Below are 21,839 nucleotides of genomic sequence, written 5' to 3' on the forward strand. Positions count from 1 at the left end.
CACGGTCCCGGCGCCTGCCCGCAGCGGCTGAGCCTGTTTCTCTTTCAGGTGCTGTGTCGCGAGGGCCCGGGAGCTGAGAGCAAGCCGCACCCTTCCCCCGGGACAGCCCCTCGGCAGGACCCTTCCTCGGCCCCACGCCCTGCCTCTCGCCCAGTGTAACGCCCAGTCTGCCCCAGACTGACCAATAAACCGAGCGCCAGCCCCGGCCGCCTGCTGTGTTCCCTGCCACGCTGGGCTGGCCGGCCCCTGGCCCGTCGGTCGGCTCCTCTGGGGTGCAGCCGAGGGGCCAGATTTCCCCAAATCTGCCTTGGGACCGCAGAGCCGCACCCCCATGGGCCCAGCGCCAGCCCCTGGGGCAGATGCAGCCTCCGCCTGCGGCCACATCAGCACAGCTGCCACAGAGGGGGCGGGGGGTGGCCTAGCCCTGTGTGATGGCGCGTTGGGGTTTTCCCATCTCCTGCACCCCCGAAATGGCACGAACAGACTCCCCCAGCCAGTAGAACAGAGGGAGTTTATTGCTTCTCCAGGATACAGCCCAGCACAGATGGAATCTGGTTACAGGGCAGGCCTAGGATGCCTCAGCCCCCCTTGATATGGGGGAGTCTGGGCTCCTAAATCCCAGCCTGTTGCCTGGGCTGCTTCCTCCATGATACCAGACAGAGAATCAATAACTCTCTTCGGGTATGTCTACACTGCTAGTTCCAACTAGGGTGGTAATGTAGGCAACCGGAGTTGCAAATGAAGACGAGGAGTAATGGTAGTTCGGAATAGGAAGCCTAATCCGAACTACCTAGTCCCTGCCGCGTGTAGCCGCGGGCACGGAGTCCGCACTATCGGATATTTAAAAATGGCGGCGCCCGGCGAGATGCAAATGAAGCCCGGGAAATTCAAATCCCGGTCTTCATTTGCAACTCCGGTTGCCTACATTACCACCCTAGTTCGAACTAGGGGGCTAGTGTAGACAGACCCTTCCAGCCCTGCCCCCAGCCAGGGGCGGCATCCACCTTCCTTTGTTTCTCTCCCTGGGGGGTAGCTGGTCAGACAGGTTGAGAGACCCTCCTTGTGCCTGGGCTAAGGGGTCACCCTGGTCCCACAGAGTCGCTCCCCCCTCTTCCAGCAACACAGCAGCATCAGGCACAACATCGGGGTCCCCACTGCCTGGATCTACCCAAGTCACAGCATCCTCCTCCCCAGCAGACACAAACTTAGAGCCACCTCCTTTCTGGGCCTTCTCTGTATCCAGACCCAACTCTGGGACAACAGCCCTGCTCTCAGCCAACACAGGCTGTGGGGCACCTTCCTCAGACACAGGAAGAAACTCTTCCCCACACACAGACAGACAATCAGAGACAGTTTCTCCCTTGTCCCCACACCCCTGGCTAATCTCAGGCATATAGCTAGCCACTGGGACAGCTTCCTTTACTGCCCCACTGCTACTTCCACCAGCCAAATTGCCAGCTTGCACCCACGGCGCTTCACACAACTCAATTTCAGCTTGTGCAGGTTCAATTCCACAAACCTCACCAGCCACCAGCTCCTCAACCAAAACTCCGCTCTGGCCAGCCACTCCAGGCTGCCCCAGAGAAACATTTCCCTGATTTCTGGGCCCTTCTTGCCCTGGTTCTGATTCCAGCCTCACCTGAGGCATCAGACAGGCCCTTGGGTCCCTCACCCACAGGCTCACCGCCCCCCTGCACAGACACAGCCATCTGCCACAGGCACACAGGTAGAGACACTTTCCCCTTGGTTACAGTAAAACTGGCCAGCCCCAGAAAACTCTCTCTGATTTCTGGGCTTTTTTCGTGGAATGAGGAGTAACGGTAGTTCGGATTAGGAAGCCTAGTCCGAACTACCTAGTTCGTGCCGCGTGTAGCCGCGCTGCACGGGGTTCAAACGAGCAGGGATTTAAAAATGGCGGCGCCCAGTTTATGCAAATGAAGCCCAGGAAATTCAAATCCCGGGCTTCATTTGCAAGTGCGGTATGCCTACATTACCCTGCTAGTTCGAACTAGGAGGGTAGTGTAGCCATACCCTCACATCTAAAGGTTTATTATCACAAGAAAGAAAAGCATGAGAGTAAGGTTGCTAAAGAATCATACATTACATGCATCAAAACTCCCAGTTCTCGATGCAGGCTCTAGCAGAGATGTTGCAGCTGCTGGTTTAAAAGTTCTTATTGCGCATCCTAGCACCAGGATGGGTTCACAGGTCTTCCGGGCTCTTCAATCCCTGCAGTGCTGCCTCTGGGATGAAGTGCTGAGCTGAGAACCAAATGGCATCGACCACATGGCCTCTTTATACCCCCTTCCTGGCCTCTTCTTGTATGCAGCCGGTCACCTGGTCCTCAGCCTCTCTCTGCTGGCCGCTCTTAGGTATCCGCCCTCCTGCTTTAGGTGTGTCCTTGGCCCATCGAGTGCCATTGTCCCACAGGGCCTCGCTAATTAGCATGTCCATAGGCCGGGCTCTGCCCAATGCTCAACCACATGCAGAGAAATATTCAGTATCCCCACAGACTACAGATTCCTACCTACACACACAGACATTATACAACCCCATAAATAGCTTACATAGGATTATCGGATAATAAGCTTCTATTCAGCACCCCACATGGCCCCCTTTTATACCATTTTCTGGGGCCAACACCCCACCTATGGGTGCAGCCATGATCTGGCTGCTCCCCTCAAGATCCAGTAACGTGACACCCTCCCCTGCCTGGGTCCGGGGTCCCAGCTCTGTTGAGCCTGGTCCCCTGGGGTCCCTTCTCTGCCGTGATAGGCCCCTCGTGGGGAGCAGAGGGGACGGGGTGCAGAGACCAGCGCCTCCAGCAGGTCCTCACAGGCCCCTCGCGGGGAGCAGCGGGGACGGGGTGCAGAGACCAGCGCCTCCAGCAGGTCCTCACAGGCCCCTCGCGGGGAGCAGCGGGGACGGGGTGCAGAGACCAGCGCCTCCAGCAGGTCCTCATGGGCCCCTCGCAGGGAGCAGCAGGGACGGGGTGCAGAGCCCAGCGCCTCCAGCAGGTCCTCACAGACCCCTCGCAGGGAGCAGCGGGGGACGGGTGCAGAGACCAGCACCTCCAGCAGGTCCTCACAGACCCCTCGCGGGGAGCAGAGGGGATGGGGTGCAGAGCCCAGCGCCTCCAGCAGGTCCTTGCGGGGAGCAGTGGGGGACGGGGTGCAGAGCCCAGCGCCTCCAGCAGCTCCTTGCGGGGAGCAGTGGGGGACGGGGGTGCAGGCTGGGCTCGGGTGCAAGGGGCTAAGAGCGGCCACACTGGGGCAGACCTAAGGTCCCCCCGGCCCAGCGTCCCGTCTGCTGCAGCTCGGTCGCCCGCGGGAATGACTGGACCCAGCAGCCATGACGTGGGCCCGGCCGTTGCTGTCCCCCATTCCCAGCCTGGCAAACGGAGAGTCGCCATCCCTGCCCTGTGCATCAGCTGCCTGGCCGCCCCGCCCCGTGCCCCTCTGGACGCGGGGGGCTGCCTGCCAGCCCAGCCCTGCCTGCACTAGGGCGGCCCGAGGCTCCCCAGCTCAGCCCCCCCCACCCGCACTGGCGACACTGCTGGGTTCGAGGTGACCGTGCACAGCCCCGCGTGAGCGTTCGCCCGAGTGCTGGGCCAGGGGCCGGGGAGGAGCCGCCAAGGCCGACGCTCGGCGGGGCCCGTCCGTGCGATTCCCGCGCCTGCTGCTGTTTGGGCCACTCTGCTGGGTGCCAGAGCTGTGCCCCCACGCGTCACCGGGCCGCACCCGCCTAGGAGGAAGGGCAGAGAGTCCGGTGACTGAGCACTTGCCTGGCAATGGCCCGTAAGTGCTGCCAAACCACATCAGAGCAATTCTGCTGGGACCTGCCGTCAAGCAGGGCCCCAGCCCCTGCCTAGAGGGGCCCCGGAGCCGGGACGTGCTCCTGCGCCAGGCTCCCCTCTGTAAGGGGTGGGCTGGGGGGCACAGGGAGCACTGGGGTGTGTGAGGGGAGGTGGGGGAGGGGTTATAACCTCTCCCCTGTGTAAGGGGGGGCACAGGGAGCACTGGGGTGTGTGAGGGGAGGTGGGGGATGGGTTATAACCTCTCCCCTGTGTAAGGGGAGTTGGGGGGGCACAGGGAGCAATGGGGTGTGTGAGGGGAGGGGGGATGGTGCTGCAGCGCTGGGCGGCTCCTCCCCTTGGCCTGCTTTCCCCGGGGAGTGCGCACGGCCGAGACCCCCCCGTGCGGGGCGGGGCGGCTGCCTGGGGCTGCCAGTGGAATGGATTTGGTGGGAGTCAGACGCCGGCAGGTCCGGACGGGCCACTCGAGAGCCGGCCCCTCCCTCTGCTGCGCCTGCCGCTTAAAGCCGCCCTGCCCGGCCCGAGGAGCCAGACCCGGCGCTGCAGCACCATGAAGCCGGCGGGTGCCCTGCTCCTCGTGGCCCTGCTCTCGCTGTGCGCCCAGCTGCCCCCGGCGTGCGGAGGAGACAGGGGGAGCGCAGGGCACAGTGAGTGGGGCGGGGGCGGCACGGGGGGGCCGGGCTCCCTTGGGGGAGCTGCCGGGGGCCGTGCAGGGCAGGGGGCGGAGGGTGGCTGGGCGGGGAGGGGCAGTGCCCCGCCAAAGCAGACGTGCGACCTGTCTGAGGGTTGCCCCTCATGTCCTGGAAGGCCAAGTGCTGCCCAGACGAGTGCAGCAACACCTGCCAGGAGCCAGTGACAGATACGGGGAGTCCTGGCCCCTGCACCCTGCTGCCAGGAGCTCAGCACCCCGAGGGCAGCTGGGAGCAGAGAGGCAGCAGCTACTGGGGTGGGACATCACCTCCTCCTAATGCAGGGGGCTGGGCTGGGGCTGTGACCCCCTGGTGCACCCTGACTCCTCCGCCCCCACCCCTGGCCCCAGACCCGTCCCGCCGCAGGGCTACCCACAGCCCAAGCCCGGGGCTTCTCCTCCACAAGACACCAAGCCGGCCCCACCGAACATGTCTGTTTGCCACACTGGCCAGCAAGGAGTCACACAACCAAGCCCCTCAGATACCCCAGTGTCTGTGCCCCCCCAGATCCCACCCCATACAGGGGAGAGGTTACACTGGGCTACAATTTTTTAGAAGTCGTCTGCTTCAGAGATTAAATGTGCTATTTATTATGTATTTTGATGTGCTGAATTCAAATATGAGAATTAAAACAACTGATTGGCTACTGTTTCCAAGATATTTAAGTTTTTACATTTTACATCCATGTATATTGTGTAGACAGTAGAGTTTTAATCATAAATTGTAAACCTAGGTCTTTTCATATGGTTGCTTTACATGATAATATTTCACCTGTCCTATTTATGTAACACTTTAAAAATCAGCAAAAGGGTTATAGAAATACAATTTATTATGAAACAAAAGGCAAAAAACTATTACGTACATAGTTTAGTCCTATTCAGTGAAGAATGGGACAAGATCCTTTTGACAGTCACGGAACATGGAAACCCCAACATCACCTGCCAGGAGATTCCACTGCTGTAGTCTGGAGCCCAACAGCTCTGCCTACTCTTGGGTAATTCCAAATCCCTGACAAGGTCATTCAGTTCACCTTGTGTTATGAGGTGTGGTTCAGAGGGGGAGGATGGGAGAAAATGTGGGTCCTGTGACATTGATGGTTCAGGACCAGAAGTTTCATCCTCTTCCTCGTCTGACTCAAGTGAGAATGATTCTGGTGCCTCAGGAACCGGCAGTCCTTCTCCGTGGGGTACTGGGCGTACAGCTGATGGGATGTTTGGATAATGCACAGTCCACTTTTTCTTCTTTGACACCTTTCCCAACTGGAGGCACCACGCAGAAGTAACAATTGCTGGTCTGATCTGTTGGCTCTCTCCAAATCATTGGCACTGCAAAAGGCATAGATTTCCTTTTCCTGGTCAACCACTGGCAAAGATTTGTTGCACAAGTGTTGCAGCATATGTGTGGGGCCCACCTCTTGTCCTGATCACCAATTTTGCTGCCAAAATCAAGGTGATAGGCTTTCTTAACCACTGTGGTTATACTGCGCTTTTGTGATGCAAAAGTCACTTCACCACAAACATAGCAGAAGTTATCTGCACTGTTCACACAAGTACGAGGCATCTCTGCTCACTTTGGCTAAACAGAAATGTGTCCCTTTGCAAAATCAAACACTGGCAAATAAGAGAGCGCGACACAGTGGCTACGTCAAGACTGGCATGATTTTCCAGAAATGCTTTTAAAGGAAAAGTTTTCCGTTAAAAGCATTTTTGGAAAAGAGCATCTAGATTGGCATGGACGCTTTTCCGCAAAAACACTTTTTGCGGAAAAACGTCCGTGCCAATCTAGACGCGCTTTTCCGCAAAAAAGCCCCGATCACCATTTTCACGATTGGGGCTTTGTTGCAGAAAACAAATCTCAGCTGTCTACACTGGCCCTTTTGCGCAAAAGTTTTACGCAAAAGGACTTTTACCCGAACGGGAGCAGCATAGCATTTCCGCAAGAACACTGACAATCTTACATGAGATCGGCAGTGCTTTTGCAGAAATTCAAGCAGCCAGTGTAGACAGCTGGCAAGTTTTTCCGGAAAAGCGGCTGATTTTCCGGAAAACTGGCCAGTCTAGACACAGCCTGTATGATTTCTAGAGCTGATATAGGGCAATTTGTTCAGCAGAGTGATGTAAGTTTCGTTATGATTGCATCATCCATGGCGTCTAGGAATAACATGATGCAATTCATATCATGTATGATGCAATACCAGCTTCAGGTTGCATCATTCATTGTGTTGCCTAAAAAGCAAGTACTGTCCAAACCAAGTCATAGATGTATTCATAGATCCAGTCAAAGATGTATTTAGTCACTTCTGCTTTAAACTGAGATCCCTTCCCTTTATAACTCACTTACCCTCCGCCATTCGCAAGTCAAGGGTCGTCTATACTGACCCAATAGCATATCTTGAAAACTAGAGCCAATCAACCATTTTAAGCATCATTTTCATTCTCAGTGACCCAGAATTAGTAACGTTTGACTACATTTATTTCAGAAGCATATTGGCTGTAGAGCAGTGTTATAACCCATCCCCCACCTCCCCTCAGACACCCCAGCACTCCCTGTGCCCCCCCCAGCCGCACCTTACACAGGGGACAGGCTCTGAAGACCAATCACCCCACATCCCAACAGGTTCTCCCAGTCCCAGAGCTGTGGTGGCCACAGTCCCAGGTCAGTTTCTACCTCAGACCTTCCCCAAACGAGCCCAATGGGCCAGTGCTTTCGCATCTACCAAAGAAAGAAAGGAAGAAAGGAAGGAAGGAAAGCAGGCACCCCTCCCTTGGCCTCCACCTGGCCGCCTCTGCCCAGCCCCGTGACCCCCGGCCTCTGTCTGCCCAGGGAAACCTGGATTCTGCCCCGTGACCAACGGCCTCTACTACAGCTACGAGTGCGAGGCCCGGTGCCTCGGGGACGGCGAGTGCCCCGGGGCCCAGAAGTGCTGCCTGCGCGGCTGTGACCACGAGTGCTTGGACCCTTCGGAAGGTAGGAGGCAGCTCAGCGCGTCCCGCCAGGCCCTGGCGTCTCCCCCCCGGCCGGGCCACGAGACGCTGGTCGGGAGGGAAGGCCCAGCCACGGCCGCAGGGCTGGGGCCAGCAGGGCCAACCCGTCGGCGTGGGGGTGGGTGGGACCCAGCAGGGCCAGGCTGGCACGGGCCCCAGGCTCCCCCAGACGGTGGCCAGCCGAGTGCCGAGGCAGAGCCAGCGTGACCCGGCCCCGGCTCGCTCCAGGCACGGAGCAGCAGCACCAGGAGAGCCAGGCTGCGGCCCTGCTGGGGAGGGGGGCTCGTCCCCCGGGGATCCCCCTCACTCCTCTGCCTCCTGCTTGCAGAGAAGCCCGGTGTCTGCCCCCTGACGGACGGGACCACGTCCACGTCGCCCTCGTGCAAGTCCTCGTGCAAGGAGGACAAGGAGTGTGCGGGGGACCAGAAGTGCTGTGCCACGGGGTGTGGCCGGAGGTGCCGGGCCCCAGAGAAAGGTAACCAGAGCCCCAGGGGCTGGCTCCCTCGCCCGCCGGGGGGCAGCGCTCCCACGGGCCAGGAGCCCTCCAGCCTGGGGGTGGAGAGTTCAACCAAGCAGCAGCTCCCAGGCTTTGGGCGCCTCTGGCTGCAGCTGTGGTGGCAACGTTCCAGGTTGGGCTCCTGCCAGGGGCTACGGGTCCCAGGTAGCCCCGAGGGGCAGTGGGGAGCAGGCTGGCACGGCTGCTGTGCCGGGCACGTGGATGCCGTGACCCTGGGGGCGCCCTGTCCAGCAGCCAAATCTCCCTCCCCTCTGTGACAGTCCGGGCCAGGTCCGGGCACCACTGAGGGCATCTGCTCAGGGTGAATTGCCCCAAACCAGGGCTATTTACAGCCCTTCCAAACAGGCCACACACCAGTCCCACCGAGCACTTCAGCTGCCAATCCGGCCAGCAGGAAGCCTCCCGAGCAAAACCTCTCAGACACCCCAGCTCTCCCTGTGCCCCAATCAGCCCCGGGCCTAGCACAGGTGAGGGGTTATAGGACCCGATCTCACCTCCCCCAAACGGGTCCTCCCATCCCAAAGAACCAGCCACAGATCCCCGGTCAATGCACCCTCTGGATCGTACCCACGAGAGCACGCCGAGCCAACCCTGTAGCATCTAACATCAAAAGGGTTATTAACAAAAGAAAGAAAAGGTGGAGAGCGAGGCTGTTAAGGAGAATACGTCACACGCACCGGTCACCCAGTTCTGGACGCAGGCTCTCAGCAGAGATATTACAACTGCTAGCTTAGCAGTCTCTGGTGCACATCCTATGTCAGGACGGGTCGTCAATCCTTCCCGGCTCTGTCCCTCGCATCTGGGACCAGTAGCAGAACTGAAGAAAAGATGGAGATGGCCTCATGGCACTTTCTATCCATCCCTGGTACCTCCCAAGCTGGAGCGGGACACATGGCCCAGTGACCTGTCTGTCCCCCACATGCCCGCAGCCATTATGCCCTGGCTGGTTGCAGGTTTCCAGACACATTCCTCAGGTGTGTATTGGCCACCCTGATGGCCATTGTCCATGCAGCCGTGCTAATTAGCATAGTCATTCAGTGGACATTCCTTCCTCAGGACAAAGTACAGGACGATGTAGCACTGGAAAGACTAACAAGATGGTTTATTAGGTGATGAGCTTTCGTGCGCCAGACCCACTTCCTCAGATCAAATAGTGGAAGAAAATCGGCACAACCATATATAGCAAAGTGATACAATCTAAAAAATGAACGCATGGGAAATTGACAAATCAAATCTTAGAACAGGGTGGGGTGAGGGGGGAAGGTAAGTTTCTGTGAGGTAATGACATAGGGGTGATAATAGGGGAAGCTATCTTTGTAATGGTAGTTATCTCACTCATTACAGAGATAGCTTCCCCAATTATCACCCCTATGTCACTACCTCACGGAAACTTACCTTCCCCCCTCACTCCGACCCTGTTCTAAAATTTGATTTGTCAATTTCCCATGCGTTCATTTTTTAGATTGTATCACTTTGGTATACATGGTTGTGCCGATTTTCTTCCACTATTCGATCTGAGGAAGTGGGTCTGGCCCACGAAAGCTCATCACCTAATAAACCATCTTGTTGGTCTTTAAAGTGCTACATCGTCCTGTCTTTTGTTCCAGCTACACCAGCCTAACACGGCTGCATCTCTGGCACTCTTCCTCGGGACAGGCAGTCATTCCCGGTACCAGTACAGAGCTCACAGTCGTAACCCCCCGCACACATCACACGAGTACACACGTAGCACACCTCACATGGCCCTTTTGTACAGGCTTTGGGGAAAACACCCCCTCCCCCGTGGGCACAGCAGTGGTCTGTCTGCTCCCCTTAAAATCCAATAACGTGACCCCCTCTCTCGCCAGAGAAGCCCGGCGCGTGCCCCAAGCAGAAGCCCTGGGAGACCGTGTTGCCGTGCACCGAGCGGGACACGTGCGCTCACGACTGGGATTGCCCCCGGCAGGACAAATGCTGCTTCGCCGGCTGTGCCATGCACTGCGTGCCCCCCTACCGAGGTAACCAGCTGCAGAGACGCCCCATGGGCAGCCCCCGGTGCCCTGCCCGCCCCGGGCAGACGGGAGAGAAGGGCCGGGCAGGGAGGGGGGCAGGAGCTGGGAGTGAGCAGGGGTCTGCAGAGGGCGGGGGCAGGAGGGGCAGAGTCTGGCTGCCCCCCCACCGCATGGGCAGTTCTCTGGGCAGGTGGAGATGACGGGTCCCGCCTGCATGGGGGGTTCATTGTGCCGCTTGTCCCTCCCCAGCGCACCCCGGGGCCTGTCCCCAGGCAGCGCCCTACAGTGACCCGAGGCAGCGCTGCTACAACTGGTGTCTGGACGACCACTTGTGTCTGCTCCACGAGAAGTGCTGCGACACGGGGTGTGGCCGGGCGTGCGTGGCCGTGCGCACAGGTACGGGTAGCCCCCCCCTCCCCCCGGCTCCTGGCTCCGCGCAGCCTGTGGCCTGGCCTGACGTCCTGCCCTTACACAGCCTGGGCACCACTCACGAGCAGCGTCCCGGGGGCAGACCCCTCTCCCCCAGCCTGCTTCTGCACCCCCGAGATTCTCCTCCCCCGCCCAGTCCTGCACCTCCACCCCAGCCCACTACTCCACCCCCCAAGCCAGACCCTACCCCCAGCCTGTTCCTGCACCTTCCCCAGACTCTCCTCTCCTACCCCGTTCTGGCACCTTGCACCCAGACCCCCCACCCCAGGGTGCTTCTGGACCTTTCCACCCAGTCACCGAACCTCTCATTCGGCCCCACACTAGACCTTAGGGACGGACCCACAAAATCTAGTGCAAGGTCCCATCCTGGCTCCACAGGGCACCAGCTTGTTGAGGGCACAAGCCCTGAGCACGGCCCAGCAGCAGGCAGAACACGGGCGGGGGCAGCAGCCTCCCCAGCCAGCTCGTCCCTGGGGCCCGGGCACCTAGCCCACTGCGGGCTGGGCCGCCGGCTCCCCCCACGCCCGCTGCGAGGCCTTCTCTCTCCCTGCTGCAGAGAAGTCTGGGACCTGCCCACCGGACCCAGCCAGGTGCCAGCGCCAAGACCCGCCGCTGTGTGGCAGCGACAACACATGCCCTGGCCGGCAGAAGTGCTGCTCTCGGCTGTGCGCCATGCGCTGCGTCGACCCCGAGCCAGGTACCAGCTGTGCATGGCAGCGCTGGGCGCGGGGCCGGGCGGGCACCCCCAGCTCCGGCGGCACCGGGCCCACGGGGGCTCCAGCGCCCCTGGCTGCAGGCACAGATCCCCGCACCAGCCGCAGGGCCGGGGGCACCGGGTGCTGCTCCAGCAGGGCACAGGGAGGCCGGGCACTGGCTGGGCTGAGCCCCCAGGAGAGGGCACGTTGCTCCCCAAGGAGGCCAGTCTGCGCCCAGGCCCAGAGAAACACGGTCCCGGCGCCTGCCCGCAGCGGCTGAGCCTGTTTCTTTTTCAGGTGCTGTGTCGCGAGCGCCCGGGAGCTGAGAACAAGCCGCACCCTTCCCCCGGGACAGCCCCTCGGCAGGACCCTTCCTCGGCCCCACGCCCTGCCTCTCGCCCAGTGTAACGCCCAGTCTGCCCCAGACTGACCAATAAACCGAGCGCCAGCCCCGGCCGCCTGCTGTGTTCCCTGCCACGCTGGGCTGGCCGGCCCCTGGCCCGTCGGTCGGCTCCTCTGGGGTGCAGCCGAGGGGCCAGATTTCCCCAAATCTGCCTTGGGACCGCAGAGCCGCACCCCCGTGGGCCCAGCGCCAGCCCCTGGGGCAGACGCAGCCTCCGCCTGCAGCCACATCGGCACAGCTGCCACGGAGGAGGCGGGGGGTGGCCTAGCCCTGTGTGATGGCGCGTTGGGCTTTTCCCGTCTCCTGCACCCCCGAAATGGCACGAACAGACTCCCCCAGCCAGTAGAACAGAGGGAGTTTATTGCTTCTCCAGGATACAGCCCAGCACAGATGGAATCTGGTTACAGGGCAGGCCTAGGATGCCTCAGCCTCCCCCTTGATATGGGGGGGGTCTGGGCTTCTAAACCCCAGCCTGTTGCCTGGGCTGCTTCCTCCATGATACCAGACAGAGAATCAATAAGGGTCTGTCTACACTACCCCGCTAGTTCGAACTAGGAGGGTAATGTAGGCATACCGCACTTGCAAATGAAGCCCGGGATTTGAATTTCCCGGGCTTCATTTGCATAAGCGGGGAGCCGCCATTTTTAAAACCCCGCTGATTCGAACCCCGTGCAGCGGTTCCACGAGGTGTACCGGTAGTTCGAACTAGGAAGCCTAGTTTGAACTACCTAGTTCGTGCCCCGTGTAGCCGCGCTGCATGGGGTTCGAACGAGCGGGGATTAAAAATGGCGGCTCCCCGCTTATGCAAATGAAATCCGGGAAATTCAAATCCCGGGCTTCATTTGCAAGTGCGGTATGCCTACATTACCCTCCTAGTTCGAACTAGCGGGGTAGTGTAGACAGACCCTAAAGGTTTATTATCATAAGAAAGAAAAGCATGAGAGTAAGGTCGTTAAAGAATAGTACGTTACATGCACCGAATCTCCCAGTCCTCGATGCAGGCTCTAGCAGAGATGTTACAGCTGCTGGTTTAAAAGTCCTTGTTGCGCATCCTAGCACCAGGATGGGTTCACAGGTCTTCCGGGCCCTTCAATCCCTGCAGTGCTGCCTCTGGGATGAAGTGCTGAGCTGAGAACAAAATGGCCTCGACCACATGGCCTATTTATCCCTCCTTCCTGGCCTCTTCTTGGCTGCAGCAGGTCACCTGGTCAGAGGCCAATCTCTGTGTTTCCTGCTGGCTGCTCTCAGGTGACAGCCCCCATTCTTTGGGTGTGTCCTTGGCCCATCAAGTGCCATTGTCCCACAGGGCCTGGCTAATCAGCCTGTCCATAGCAATGCTCAACCACATTCAGAGAAATATTCAGCTTCCACACAGATTACAGATTCCTACCTACACACACAGACATTATACACTCACATAAATAGCATACACAGGATCAGCAAACGATAAGCTCCCATTCAATACCCCACATGGCTCCCTTTTATACCAATTTCTGGGGCCAACACCCCCACCTAGGGGTGCAGCAGCGATCTGGCTGCTTCCCTCCAGTTCGGTAATGTGACAGGGCCCCCACTGGTTTTGGCTATGGGTAGAGACCAGGGCACTGTGGGGTCCTTCTGGCCAATCCTCAAGGTCCCAGCCCATCAGCAGCCCAGCAGGCAGGTGCTGGTGTACCCCACTTCCTAGGGTCCTGGCCCTTCTCCCCCCTTTCCTTCCCAAAGCCCCTTTTCTCCTCCTAACCCAGCCGAGACCGACTCTTCCCCCAGGCCCTGCCCCCAGCCTGGCCTGTCTCCTGTCCCGGGCGGGAGCTGTGATCTGTGTCTGGCCCTCCGGTGTCTGGGCCCGGTGCACACCTGGGGCAACTCTTGCTCTGGCCAGAGCTGCAGCTCCCCGGACAGCAGGAACCACCCAACCCACAGAGCCACTCAGCCATACGAGCCCCACGACGGCCCCCTGGGGCTTGTGTAGGGACCACGGCTGAGCTCAGGGCTGCTGGGCCACAGGGAGGTCTTTGTGGGGAGCGTGGGAAGGGGCTTGAGACCGCAGGGGCATTACTCAGGGTGACGCACCCCTCCCCCGCCTCCACCCCCTCAGGGCCGGCTCTGAGCTGTCAAAGGGACCCTCCTGACCCTGGTGCTGCCCCCCGGCCCGACTTCTCAGCCTTGCTGTCCTGCTGGTCCTGAGACTCCTTCCAGGGGGCGCGGAAGCCCGAGACAGGGGAGAGCTGCCTTGGGGCCCCTGCCCATCATAGAGGAGCCTTTCCAGAGGGTGGCGATGGATCGAGTGGGGCCCCTCGGCAGGACGACCCATCCGGGGGAGAAATACGTCCTGCTGGTGGGGGTGGATTTGGTGACCCGCCCCCCCGGGCCGTGGCCCTGCCCTCTGTCCAGGCAGACACGGTGGCAGATGCTGCTGGCCCTTTTCAGCGGGGGGGGGGGGGGTTCCCCCAGGAGTCCTCACGGACCAGGGGTCCCACTTCATGTCGGCCCCCCTCCGGTGCCTGTGGGAGAAGTGCGGGGCCCGGCTCACCTGGACCCCAGTGTAGGGCGCCCGGCCCAGCGGGCTGGTGGGGAGGTGCCAGGGGACCCGGAAGCAGATGCTGGAGGCCTTTATGCACCAGCACCCGCAGGACTGGGACAAGTGCCTGCCCCCCTGCTGTCTGCACACAGGGAGGGGCCCCGAGGGTCTGCCAGGCTCTCCCCAACCCAGCCAGTGCAGAAGGGGGAGGCCCCCTGGGCTAGCTGAGACATGGGAGGGGGAGGCCTCCCCGGATGGAGAGTCGGGGGAGGAGGGCGTCCTGGCTTTCTGGGAAAGGCTCGCTGAGCTCGAGGGCCCGGTCGGAGAGCCCCTGGGCAGAGCCCGAGGGAGGAGGAGGGGTGGCACGACCGCAGTGCACCGGCCCACACCTGCGGCACAGGAGGCCAGGGGCTGGCGCTCGTCCCTGTGCAGAAGAACAAGCAGCAGGCAGCCGGGTCGGCCCCGTCAAGGTCGTCCAGCAGGCGACTGAGGTGGAGCCGGCTCCTGCAGGACGCGGCCATGGAGGGTCCAGGCTAAGGGGGCGCCAATGGCCCAGCGGATGGGATCTGCACTTCCCCAGGACACAGGCTGTGACCCCGCTCGGTCCGGGCTGCACAGGGGAGAGACGGGCCGGCGTGGGGCTCGTGGGGCTGGGCTGGGTGGGTGGGTCCTGCTGTCCGGGGAGCTGCAGCCCTGGCTGGAGCAGGAGTCGCCCCAGGTGTGCGCCGGGCCCAGACACAGACCACAGGTCCCGCCCGCCGGGAGCCAGGCCAGGCTGGGGGCAGGGCCTGGGGGAGAGTCGGGCGAGGAGGAGAAAAGGGGCTTTCGGCAGGAAAGGGGGCCAGGGCCCTTCTCCCCGAGAGGAGCGATCCCGGCTCTAACATCGCTCCCACGCCGCGCCGTGTCCCTTGAACCAAGAACCCTTCTCTGCAACCTGCCGCCTGAGAGTCCTGTCCGGCTGCAGGGTCAGGGCCCCCCCGACGCGCCGTCACACCCCAGCACACCAGAGCGTCAGACAGGGAGCCAGGCCTGGACAGTAGCCCCCTCCCCCGCCGGGAATCTACCTGCATTTACAGGGGGTGTTCCCCAGCCCCCCAGCCGCAGGGCAGACCCTCTGTGCCCCCACCAAAATCTGAGTTGCTAGATGGGATACTCCCTCAGCCCCCCCACTCCTCTGGCCCGCCCTGCCCCCTCCCCCGCAGGCACCCGGCAGTGCAAAGCTATTTTATGTTTAGCTAAAAGCCATTTTGTATATCAGAAACCATTTCAGCTTTTCTTTTAAGCACGTAAACCAAAGTGAACTGTCTGTCACCCCGTGAGAAGAGGCCTCCAGGATGGGCTATTGGGATGTGTTCATTGGGCTGTGTGGGACAGGAGATGTACTTCCTCATACCTGTCCGCCATCTTGGTAATAAGGCTTTGTTTTTCCACATTTAATTAAAAATGTCTGTAATTAAATGCCCTAACATCAAACTGTTTGGCTAAGGGTATAAAAATACGAAAATTAATTGTATTAGCAGCTTTACTGGGCCCAACTTTGCTGGAACCACGTGTGGCTCACTGTGCTTTACTAATCAGTAAAGCAATCAGTTGTTAGCCACCTAAACAAAAAAAAGCGTGTTTTTGCTTCAACAACAGAGCTGCAGTCTGGGGGGGCTGGTTTCCCGTTTCCAATGCCCGGCCAGGCGGTCCAGTCTGAGCAGAGCCCCCGTCCCGGGGAGCGCCGGAGCCGGAGCCTTCGCCCGTCTCCTGAGCTGGGGAGCCGGCTGGGGCCCGCGGGAAACACGTCCAGGGCTGGGACGCCAGCAGCGCTCGGTTTGCGCTGGAAAACCCGTGTGTGTCGCGCTCTGACCCAGCCCAGCCGGCCTTTGCCGGGGGCTCCGGCTGCTCCCTGGGCGCGGAGTGGGGCTTGCCCACAAGCAGGCCTGGCTGGGTCTTGCCCTCTCCAGGGAGAGGCTCTTTCCTGCGGGAGCCGCCCGCTGGGGGTGACGCCCCTACCCCTCGAGGGACACCTGCTGCACAGTGCCAGTGGCGAGGCACCACAACCTGCCCAGAGGAGTCGGGGAAATGAGGGTTTATTTTTGTGACAGTGGGAGGTGAAGGCTCCACAGGATCAGGGCCCCTTCTGCTGGCTGCTGGGCAAACAGGTAAGAGACAGCCCCTGATCCTGGGAGCTCACTCTCCCACCCGGCACGACAGGGAAACTGAGGCACAGAGCCCTGCCCAGCCTCCCCGTGCTTTGATTGGAGCCCAGGTCTCCTGGCGCCCGGCCCAGCACCTGGCCTCTCCCGGGCAGGGTGGGGGCATCCGGGCAGGGCAGGCCCAGCAGTAGAAGTGGGTGGGTCTCCCGAGAAGGTGGAGCCAGGAGAGCGGCACGGCGAGACCTCAGACCCCATGAGACTGTCCAGTGAGCGCTGGGTCCCTCGCTCACACCCAGCCACGGCGCCAGGCCTGTCCGCACAGTCCTCGTGCTCAGTGGCGGCTCCGATTCCCCGCTCCACGAGCCGGGGCTCCCAGGACAGCCCGGGCTGGGCTCCGGGGCATGGTGCTGGGTCTGTCGCACGGGGGACGCTCCCGCCCAGGTGCTAGGGCTGCCCCCTCCTGCCACGCGAGCTGCTCGAGTCCCTCCAGCAAGGAAGCCGTGGCAGAGCCTGCGTGGCAGCCGGAGGGCGGGGGCAGAGCCACAAACCCACTTCTGTCCGAAAAGGGTCAGCTGTAGAATCCTCCCCGCGGGCCTGGCAAGGCCCAGGAGAATGAAGCAGCTTTGAGGGGCCTTTTCCTGGGCGCCCCACCGCCAGACCAGCCCGGGCTGGGCCAACAGCCTCCCCTTCTGCCTGCGGGTGTCACGCCCACGTCCCTGGCTCCGGAACAGCTGGGGGCCTCTAGCTGGCTCTGCGCCCCTCCGGGAAAGCCCTGCTACGGAGCGTCCGGGAAGCAGGGATCGGGGCTCCCAGGCAGGGACAGGAATTGTGCCCGGGAAGACGGTCACCGGCTGGGAACAGCAGCTGCCATCTCGGCTCCCCGCCCGAGCCAGCCAGGGCTAGGCAGTGTCTGCAACAGAAAGGCAGGTGGTCAGGCCAGCCTCCCCAGTGCGCTCCAAAGGCGGCGTCCCCCCTCCACGCTTGGGGGCTCACCCCCAGCACCGTGGGGGCCTGGCCTGGTCCTGTGCGGAGAGGCCCAGGCCCGAGCCAGCCCTGGGCTCTGCCCTGCGCGGAGCCATTTACCCGGGAACCGGCAGGCGGCCTGGCACTCCTCCTTCGTCTCAAAGTTGTTCTGGTTGCCGCCGCAGCCGCCGTACACAAAGACCTCGCAGCTCTGGCTGGACCAGTTGTAGAAGAAGCGCGGGAAGCGGGCCTTGCAGAACCCGCACACCGAGGGCAGGTGGCAGAGATCTGCAAAGCAAGAGGGCGGGCGCTCAGTGGGACCAGGCACTGGGGCCTGCGCCGTGGGGTGGAGCTCTGCTGCACAGGCCCCCCCTCCGGTCACATGGCACCTGCCCCCCGCCCAGCTCCGCTCCCCCGGCCTCCTGCGTGGCCCCGCTCCCTTCTCAGAACGAGCTGGGCCACCGATGCCTGGAGACCTGCGGGCAAAGGCCCTGGGCCAGCCCCGAGGGGGAGCGCTGAGCCGAAGGCAGGGGGGCGGGGGCAGTGGGGCGCCGCAGCCTGGTAGCGCAGGGCCGTGATGTGCTGGAAGCCAGGGCCTGGGGGAGCGTTCCCCATGGAAGGCTAGTGGGCGCCGTCGGCACCCGGCAGTGTCCTCCCAGCCGCCAGCTGGAGCGTGGGAAGCAACTGCCGACGGGCCTGTCCGAGAGGGCCGGGGCGTCCCGGAGTGGGGGGGGGGGCTCGGCGGCAGCCTTTGCTCGGGGTGGGAGGCCCCAGTGTGAGAGCCACGGTCCCGCCTCCAAAGGGCCCAGCCGCCACGCGCCCCAGGCTGCAGAAAAGTGTCTTTGAGACTCAGGAGCAGCTGAAAACCGAGCCCATCCCCCCCCTCAGGCCTGGGCTGTTCCCTGGCTCTGCCTCCTGGGGCAAAGCCAGCTCCAGTCAGCCCCCCACAGCAGGAGACCAGCGCCTCCAGCAGGTCCTCACAGGCCCCTCGCGGGGAGCAGAGGGGACGGGGTGCAGAGCCCAGCGCCTCTAGCAGGTCCTCACAGACCCCTCGCAGGGAGCAGCGGGGACGGGGTGCAGAGACCAGCACCTCCAGCAGGTCCTCACGGGCCCCTCGTGGGGAGCAGCGGGGACGGGGCGCAGAGCCCAGCGCCTCCAGCAGGTCCTTGCGGGGAGCAGTGGGGGACGGGGGTGCAGGCTGGGCTCGGGCGCAAGGAGCTAAGAGCGGCCACACTGGGGCAGACCAAAGGTCCCCCCGGCCCAGCGTCCCGTCTGCTGCAGCTCGGTCGCCCGCGGGAATGACTGGACCCAGCAGCCATCACGTGGGCCCGGCCGTTGCTGTCCCCCATTCCCAGCCTGGCAAACGGAGAGTCGCCATCCCTGCCCTGTGCATCAGCTGCCTGGCCGCCCCGCCCGTGCCCCTCTGGACGCGGGGGGCTGCCTGCCAGCCCAGCCCTGCCTGCACTAGGGCGGCCCGAGGCTCCCCAGCTCAGCCCCCCCACCCGCACTGGCGACACTGCTGGGTTCGAGGTGACTGCACACAGCCCCGCATGAGCGTTCGCCCGAGTGCTGGGCCAGGGGCCAGGGAGGAGCCGCCAAGGCCGACGCTCGGCGGGGCCCGTCCGTGCGATTCCCGCGCCTGCTGCTGTTTGGGCGGATGCTCTGAGGCTCGGCTCTCTGCTGGGTGCCAGAGCTGTGCCCCCGCGCGTCACCGGGCCGCACCCGCCTAGGAGGAAGGGCGGAGAGTCCGGTGACTGAGCACTTGCCTGGCAATGGCCCGTAAGTGCTGCCAAACCACATCGGAGCAATTCTGGTGGGACCTGCCGTCAAGCAGGGCCCCGGCCCCTGCCTAGAGGGGCCCCGGAGCCGGGACGTGCTCCTGCGCCAGGCTCCCTCTTGGGACACTCACACTGCGAGCGCAATGGGATTCCCCCTCCTGGGCCAGGGGATGGAGGCCCGGGGGTTCCTCCCTCTGTCGGCACTCCAGCCGGAAGGACTGAGGACCCAGCCCGGCACAGGACGTGCGCCACAGGCTTGTGAGCCGGCAGCTCCTTCCCTCCCTGCTCTGAGCCTGCCCAGGGCCGTGGGGATCGGGGTGTGCCCGTTCCTCTCCTCCCCCCATTTCACTCAACCCGCCTTCCTTCTTCTGGGGAAGGTCTGAGGGAGACATTGACCTGGGACTGGGAGAACCTGTTCTGAGGTGGGGAGATTGGTTTTCAGAGCCGCTCCCCTGTGTGAGGGGGTTGGGGGGGCACAGGGAGCACTGGGGTGTGTGAGGGGAGGTGGGGGAGGGGTTCTAACCTCTCCCCTGTGTAAGGGGGGCTGGGGGGGCACAGGGAGCACTGGGGTGTCTGAGGGGAGGTGGGGGATGGGTTATAACCTCTCCCCTGTGTAAGGGGGGGCTGGGGGGGCACAGGGAGCACTGGGGTGTCTGAGGGGAGGTGGGGGATGGGTTATCACCTCTCCCCTGTGTAAGGGGGGGCTGGGGGGGCACAGGGAGCACTGGGGTGTCTGAGGGGAGGTGGGGGATGGGTTATCACCTCTCCCCTGTGTAAGGGGGGCTGGGGGGGCACAGGGAGCACTGGGGTGTCTGAGGGGAGGGGGGGGATGGGCTATAACCTCTCCCCTGTGTAAGGAGGCCTGGGGGGCACAGGGAGCACTGGGGTGTGTGAGGGGAGGTGGGGGATGGGTTATAACCTCTCCCCTGTGTAAGGGGGGGCTGGGGGGGCACAGGGAGCACTGGGGTGTCTGAGGGGAGGTGGGGGATGGGTTATAACCTCTCCCCTGTGTAAGGGGGGCTGGGGGGCACAGGGAGCACTGGGGTGCCTGAGGGGAGGTGGGGGATGGGTTCTAACCTCTCCCCTGTGTGAGGAGGGCTGGGGGGGCACAGGGGTGCCTGAGGGGAGGGGGGGATGGCTCACTAGGGGTCACCGTCCCAGCCCCGCTCCCAGGACTAGGAGGAGGCGGTGTCCTGCCCCAGCTGCCCTGGGGTGCAGGGCCCGTGCGCCCCGTACCTGTCACGGCCTCCTGGCAGGTGTAGCCGCACTCGTCGGGGCAGCACTTGGCCGTGCCGGGGCAGTCGGTGTCTCCGCGGCAGGTGGAGCAGGACCTGTTCTGGCAGGCGGTGCAGTTGTCCCCGTCGAACACGCCCCCCAGCGGGGGCAGGTGGTAGCAGTAGCCATCCTTAGCTGCAAGGGGAGAGGGGTCAGCGCCGGCCCCTGCCCAGGGCGGGGGGGCAGGCACAGGAGGGGCGCACGTCTGCCTTGGCGGGGCACTGCCCCTCCCCGCACAGCACCCTCCGCCCCCACCCTGCACGGCCCCCGGCAGCTCCCCCAAGGGAACCCGGCCCCCCCGTGCCACCCCCGCCCCACTCACTGTGCCCTGCGCTCCCCCAAGGGAGCCCGGCCCCCCCGTGCCGCCCTCCGCCCCCGCCCCGCACGGCCCCCGGCAGCTCCCCCAAGGGAGCCCGGCCCCCCGCTCACTGTGCCCAGCGCTCCCCCAAGGGAGCCCAGCCCCCCCCCGCCCCCCCGTGCCGCCCCCGCCCCACTCACTGTGCCCTGCGCTCCCCCTGTCTCCTCCGCACGCCGGGGGCAGCTGGGCGCACAGCGAGAGCAGGGCCACGAGGAGCAGGGCACCCGCCGGCTTCATGGTGCTGCAGCGCCGGGTCTGGCTCCTCGGGCCGGGCAGGGAGGCTTTAAGCGGCAGGCGCGCGGGGCAGCGCAGCAGAGGGAGGGGCCGGCTCTCGAGTGGCCCGTCCGGACCTGCCGGCGTCTGACTCCCAGCAAACCCATTCCACTGGCAGCCGCCCCGCCCCGCATCGGGGGGTCTCGGCCGGGCGCACTCCCCGGGGACAGCAGGCCAAGGGGGGAGCCCCCGGCCCGGGCCGGGTGAGGCTGTCTCTGCACTGGGAGCCCTGACCGCCCCTCCCTGCGGCCGAGCCCCCGGCTCTCCCCTGGGACCCCGGAGAGCGGTGCAAACAGGCCACCCCAGCAGCAGGGCAGGCTACGATGGGACGCCCCCGCGGGGCAGGAGGGGCCGGGAGCGGCGCAGGGGCCGATGCGCAAGGCCTGGCCGTGGGGTGGGCATGTCACCGTGGGCACCGCAAAGGGACGCGCTGGAACTGGCGGAGACGGGATTCCGCCTGGGCACCTAGAAAGGCCCTTTGAGAAGCTGGTGGATGGAGGGTGGCTCATCTGGGGCAGGCGGGCGGGGCGAGGGGGTTGGGGTGGGTGGGCAGAGGTGAGGGGACTGAGGCAGGCAGGACGGGAAGGGTGGGCTGGGGCAAGCAGACTGGGGCGAGGGGGCAGGGGTGGGCAGGTGGGCCGGGGCAAGCAGGCTGGGGCAGGCAGGCCTGGGTAAGGGGGCTGGGGCAGGTGAGGGGGCAGGGCGGCTGGGGTGGATGGGCAGGCCAAGGCAAGTGGGCTGGGGAGGGCGGGTGGGTGGGCCGGAGCGAGGGGGCTGGGGTGGGTAGGGGCGAGGGGGCCAGGGCAGGTGGGCTGGGGGGGTCGGGGGGGACGAGGGGGCTGGGCCGGGGCAGGCAAGGGGACGAGGGGGCTGGGGGCCTGGGGAGGACAAGGGGGCTGGGCCAGGGCGGGCGGGTGAGGGGACGAGGGGGCTGGGGCAGGAGGGCTGGGGGGTTGGGGGGGCGAGAGGGCTGGGCTGGGGCGGGCGAGGGGGCTGGGGCAGGCGGGCTGG

The 21,839-nt window shown here is 63.3% G+C and overlaps 3 protein-coding genes across 5 annotated transcripts in view; 2 read left to right on the forward strand and 1 right to left on the reverse strand.

The window, feature by feature from the left end:
• LOC102453690 (uncharacterized) overlaps positions 1–207 on the forward strand; it is a 31,230-nt gene extending 31,023 nt beyond the window's left edge. For all 3 annotated transcript variants that reach the window (XM_089769774.1, XM_089769777.1, XM_089769775.1), the window contains one exon: positions 49–207. In XM_089769774.1, coding sequence (XP_089625900.1) covers positions 49–77 — 29 coding nt within the window. In that variant the 3' untranslated portion in view covers positions 78–207. The remainder of the gene's footprint in view (positions 1–48) is intronic.
• A 4,031-nt stretch (positions 208–4,238) lies between these two features.
• On the forward strand, positions 4,239–11,575 carry LOC149523479 (uncharacterized). The gene is made up of 7 exons (XM_089769785.1): positions 4,239–4,461; positions 7,327–7,470; positions 7,816–7,962; positions 9,852–10,001; positions 10,245–10,391; positions 10,981–11,121; positions 11,417–11,575. Exons 1-7 carry the CDS (start codon positions 4,365–4,367, stop codon positions 11,443–11,445), a joined length of 855 nt encoding a protein of 284 aa, XP_089625911.1. The 5' UTR covers positions 4,239–4,364; the 3' UTR covers positions 11,446–11,575.
• A 4,524-nt stretch (positions 11,576–16,099) lies between these two features.
• Positions 16,100–20,852, reverse strand: SPINT4 (serine peptidase inhibitor, Kunitz type 4). Its single transcript, XM_075900792.2, has 4 exons — positions 20,696–20,852; positions 20,159–20,332; positions 17,265–17,432; positions 16,100–17,091 (listed from the first exon to the last, which is right to left on the reverse strand). The coding sequence occupies exons 1-4, from the start codon at positions 20,790–20,792 to the stop codon at positions 17,081–17,083; spliced, it is 450 nt and encodes a 149-aa protein (XP_075756907.1). The 5' UTR covers positions 20,793–20,852; the 3' UTR covers positions 16,100–17,080.
• Positions 20,853–21,839: the final 987 nt, after the last annotated feature.

The sequence above is a fragment of the Pelodiscus sinensis genome, chromosome 17 (genome assembly GCF_052426305.1).
Source record: "Pelodiscus sinensis isolate ZL-2025 chromosome 17, ASM5242630v1, whole genome shotgun sequence".
Classification (NCBI taxonomy): Eukaryota; Metazoa; Chordata; order Testudines; family Trionychidae; genus Pelodiscus; species Pelodiscus sinensis.

Excerpts from the sequence above, each read along its gene's own strand:
- LOC149523479 (XM_089769785.1), top strand. The coding sequence starts at position 4,365 with ATGAAGCCGGCGGGTGCCCTGCTCCTCGTGGCCCTGCTCTCGCTGTGC. Across the intron at positions 7,471-7,815 it reads GTGCTTGGACCCTTCGGAAG|AGAAGCCCGGTGTCTGCCCC; the intron begins GTAGGAGGCAGC and ends TCCTGCTTGCAG. Across the intron at positions 7,963-9,851 it reads GTGCCGGGCCCCAGAGAAAG|AGAAGCCCGGCGCGTGCCCC; the intron begins GTAACCAGAGCC and ends CTCTCTCGCCAG.
- SPINT4 (XM_075900792.2), bottom strand. The coding sequence starts at position 20,792 with ATGAAGCCGGCGGGTGCCCTGCTCCTCGTGGCCCTGCTCTCGCTGTGC. Across the intron at positions 20,333-20,695 it reads CAGGGGGAGCGCAGGGCACA|CTAAGGATGGCTACTGCTAC; the intron begins GTGAGTGGGGCG and ends CTCCCCTTGCAG. Across the intron at positions 17,433-20,158 it reads CTGCCAGGAGGCCGTGACAG|ATCTCTGCCACCTGCCCTCG; the intron begins GTACGGGGCGCA and ends CTTGCTTTGCAG.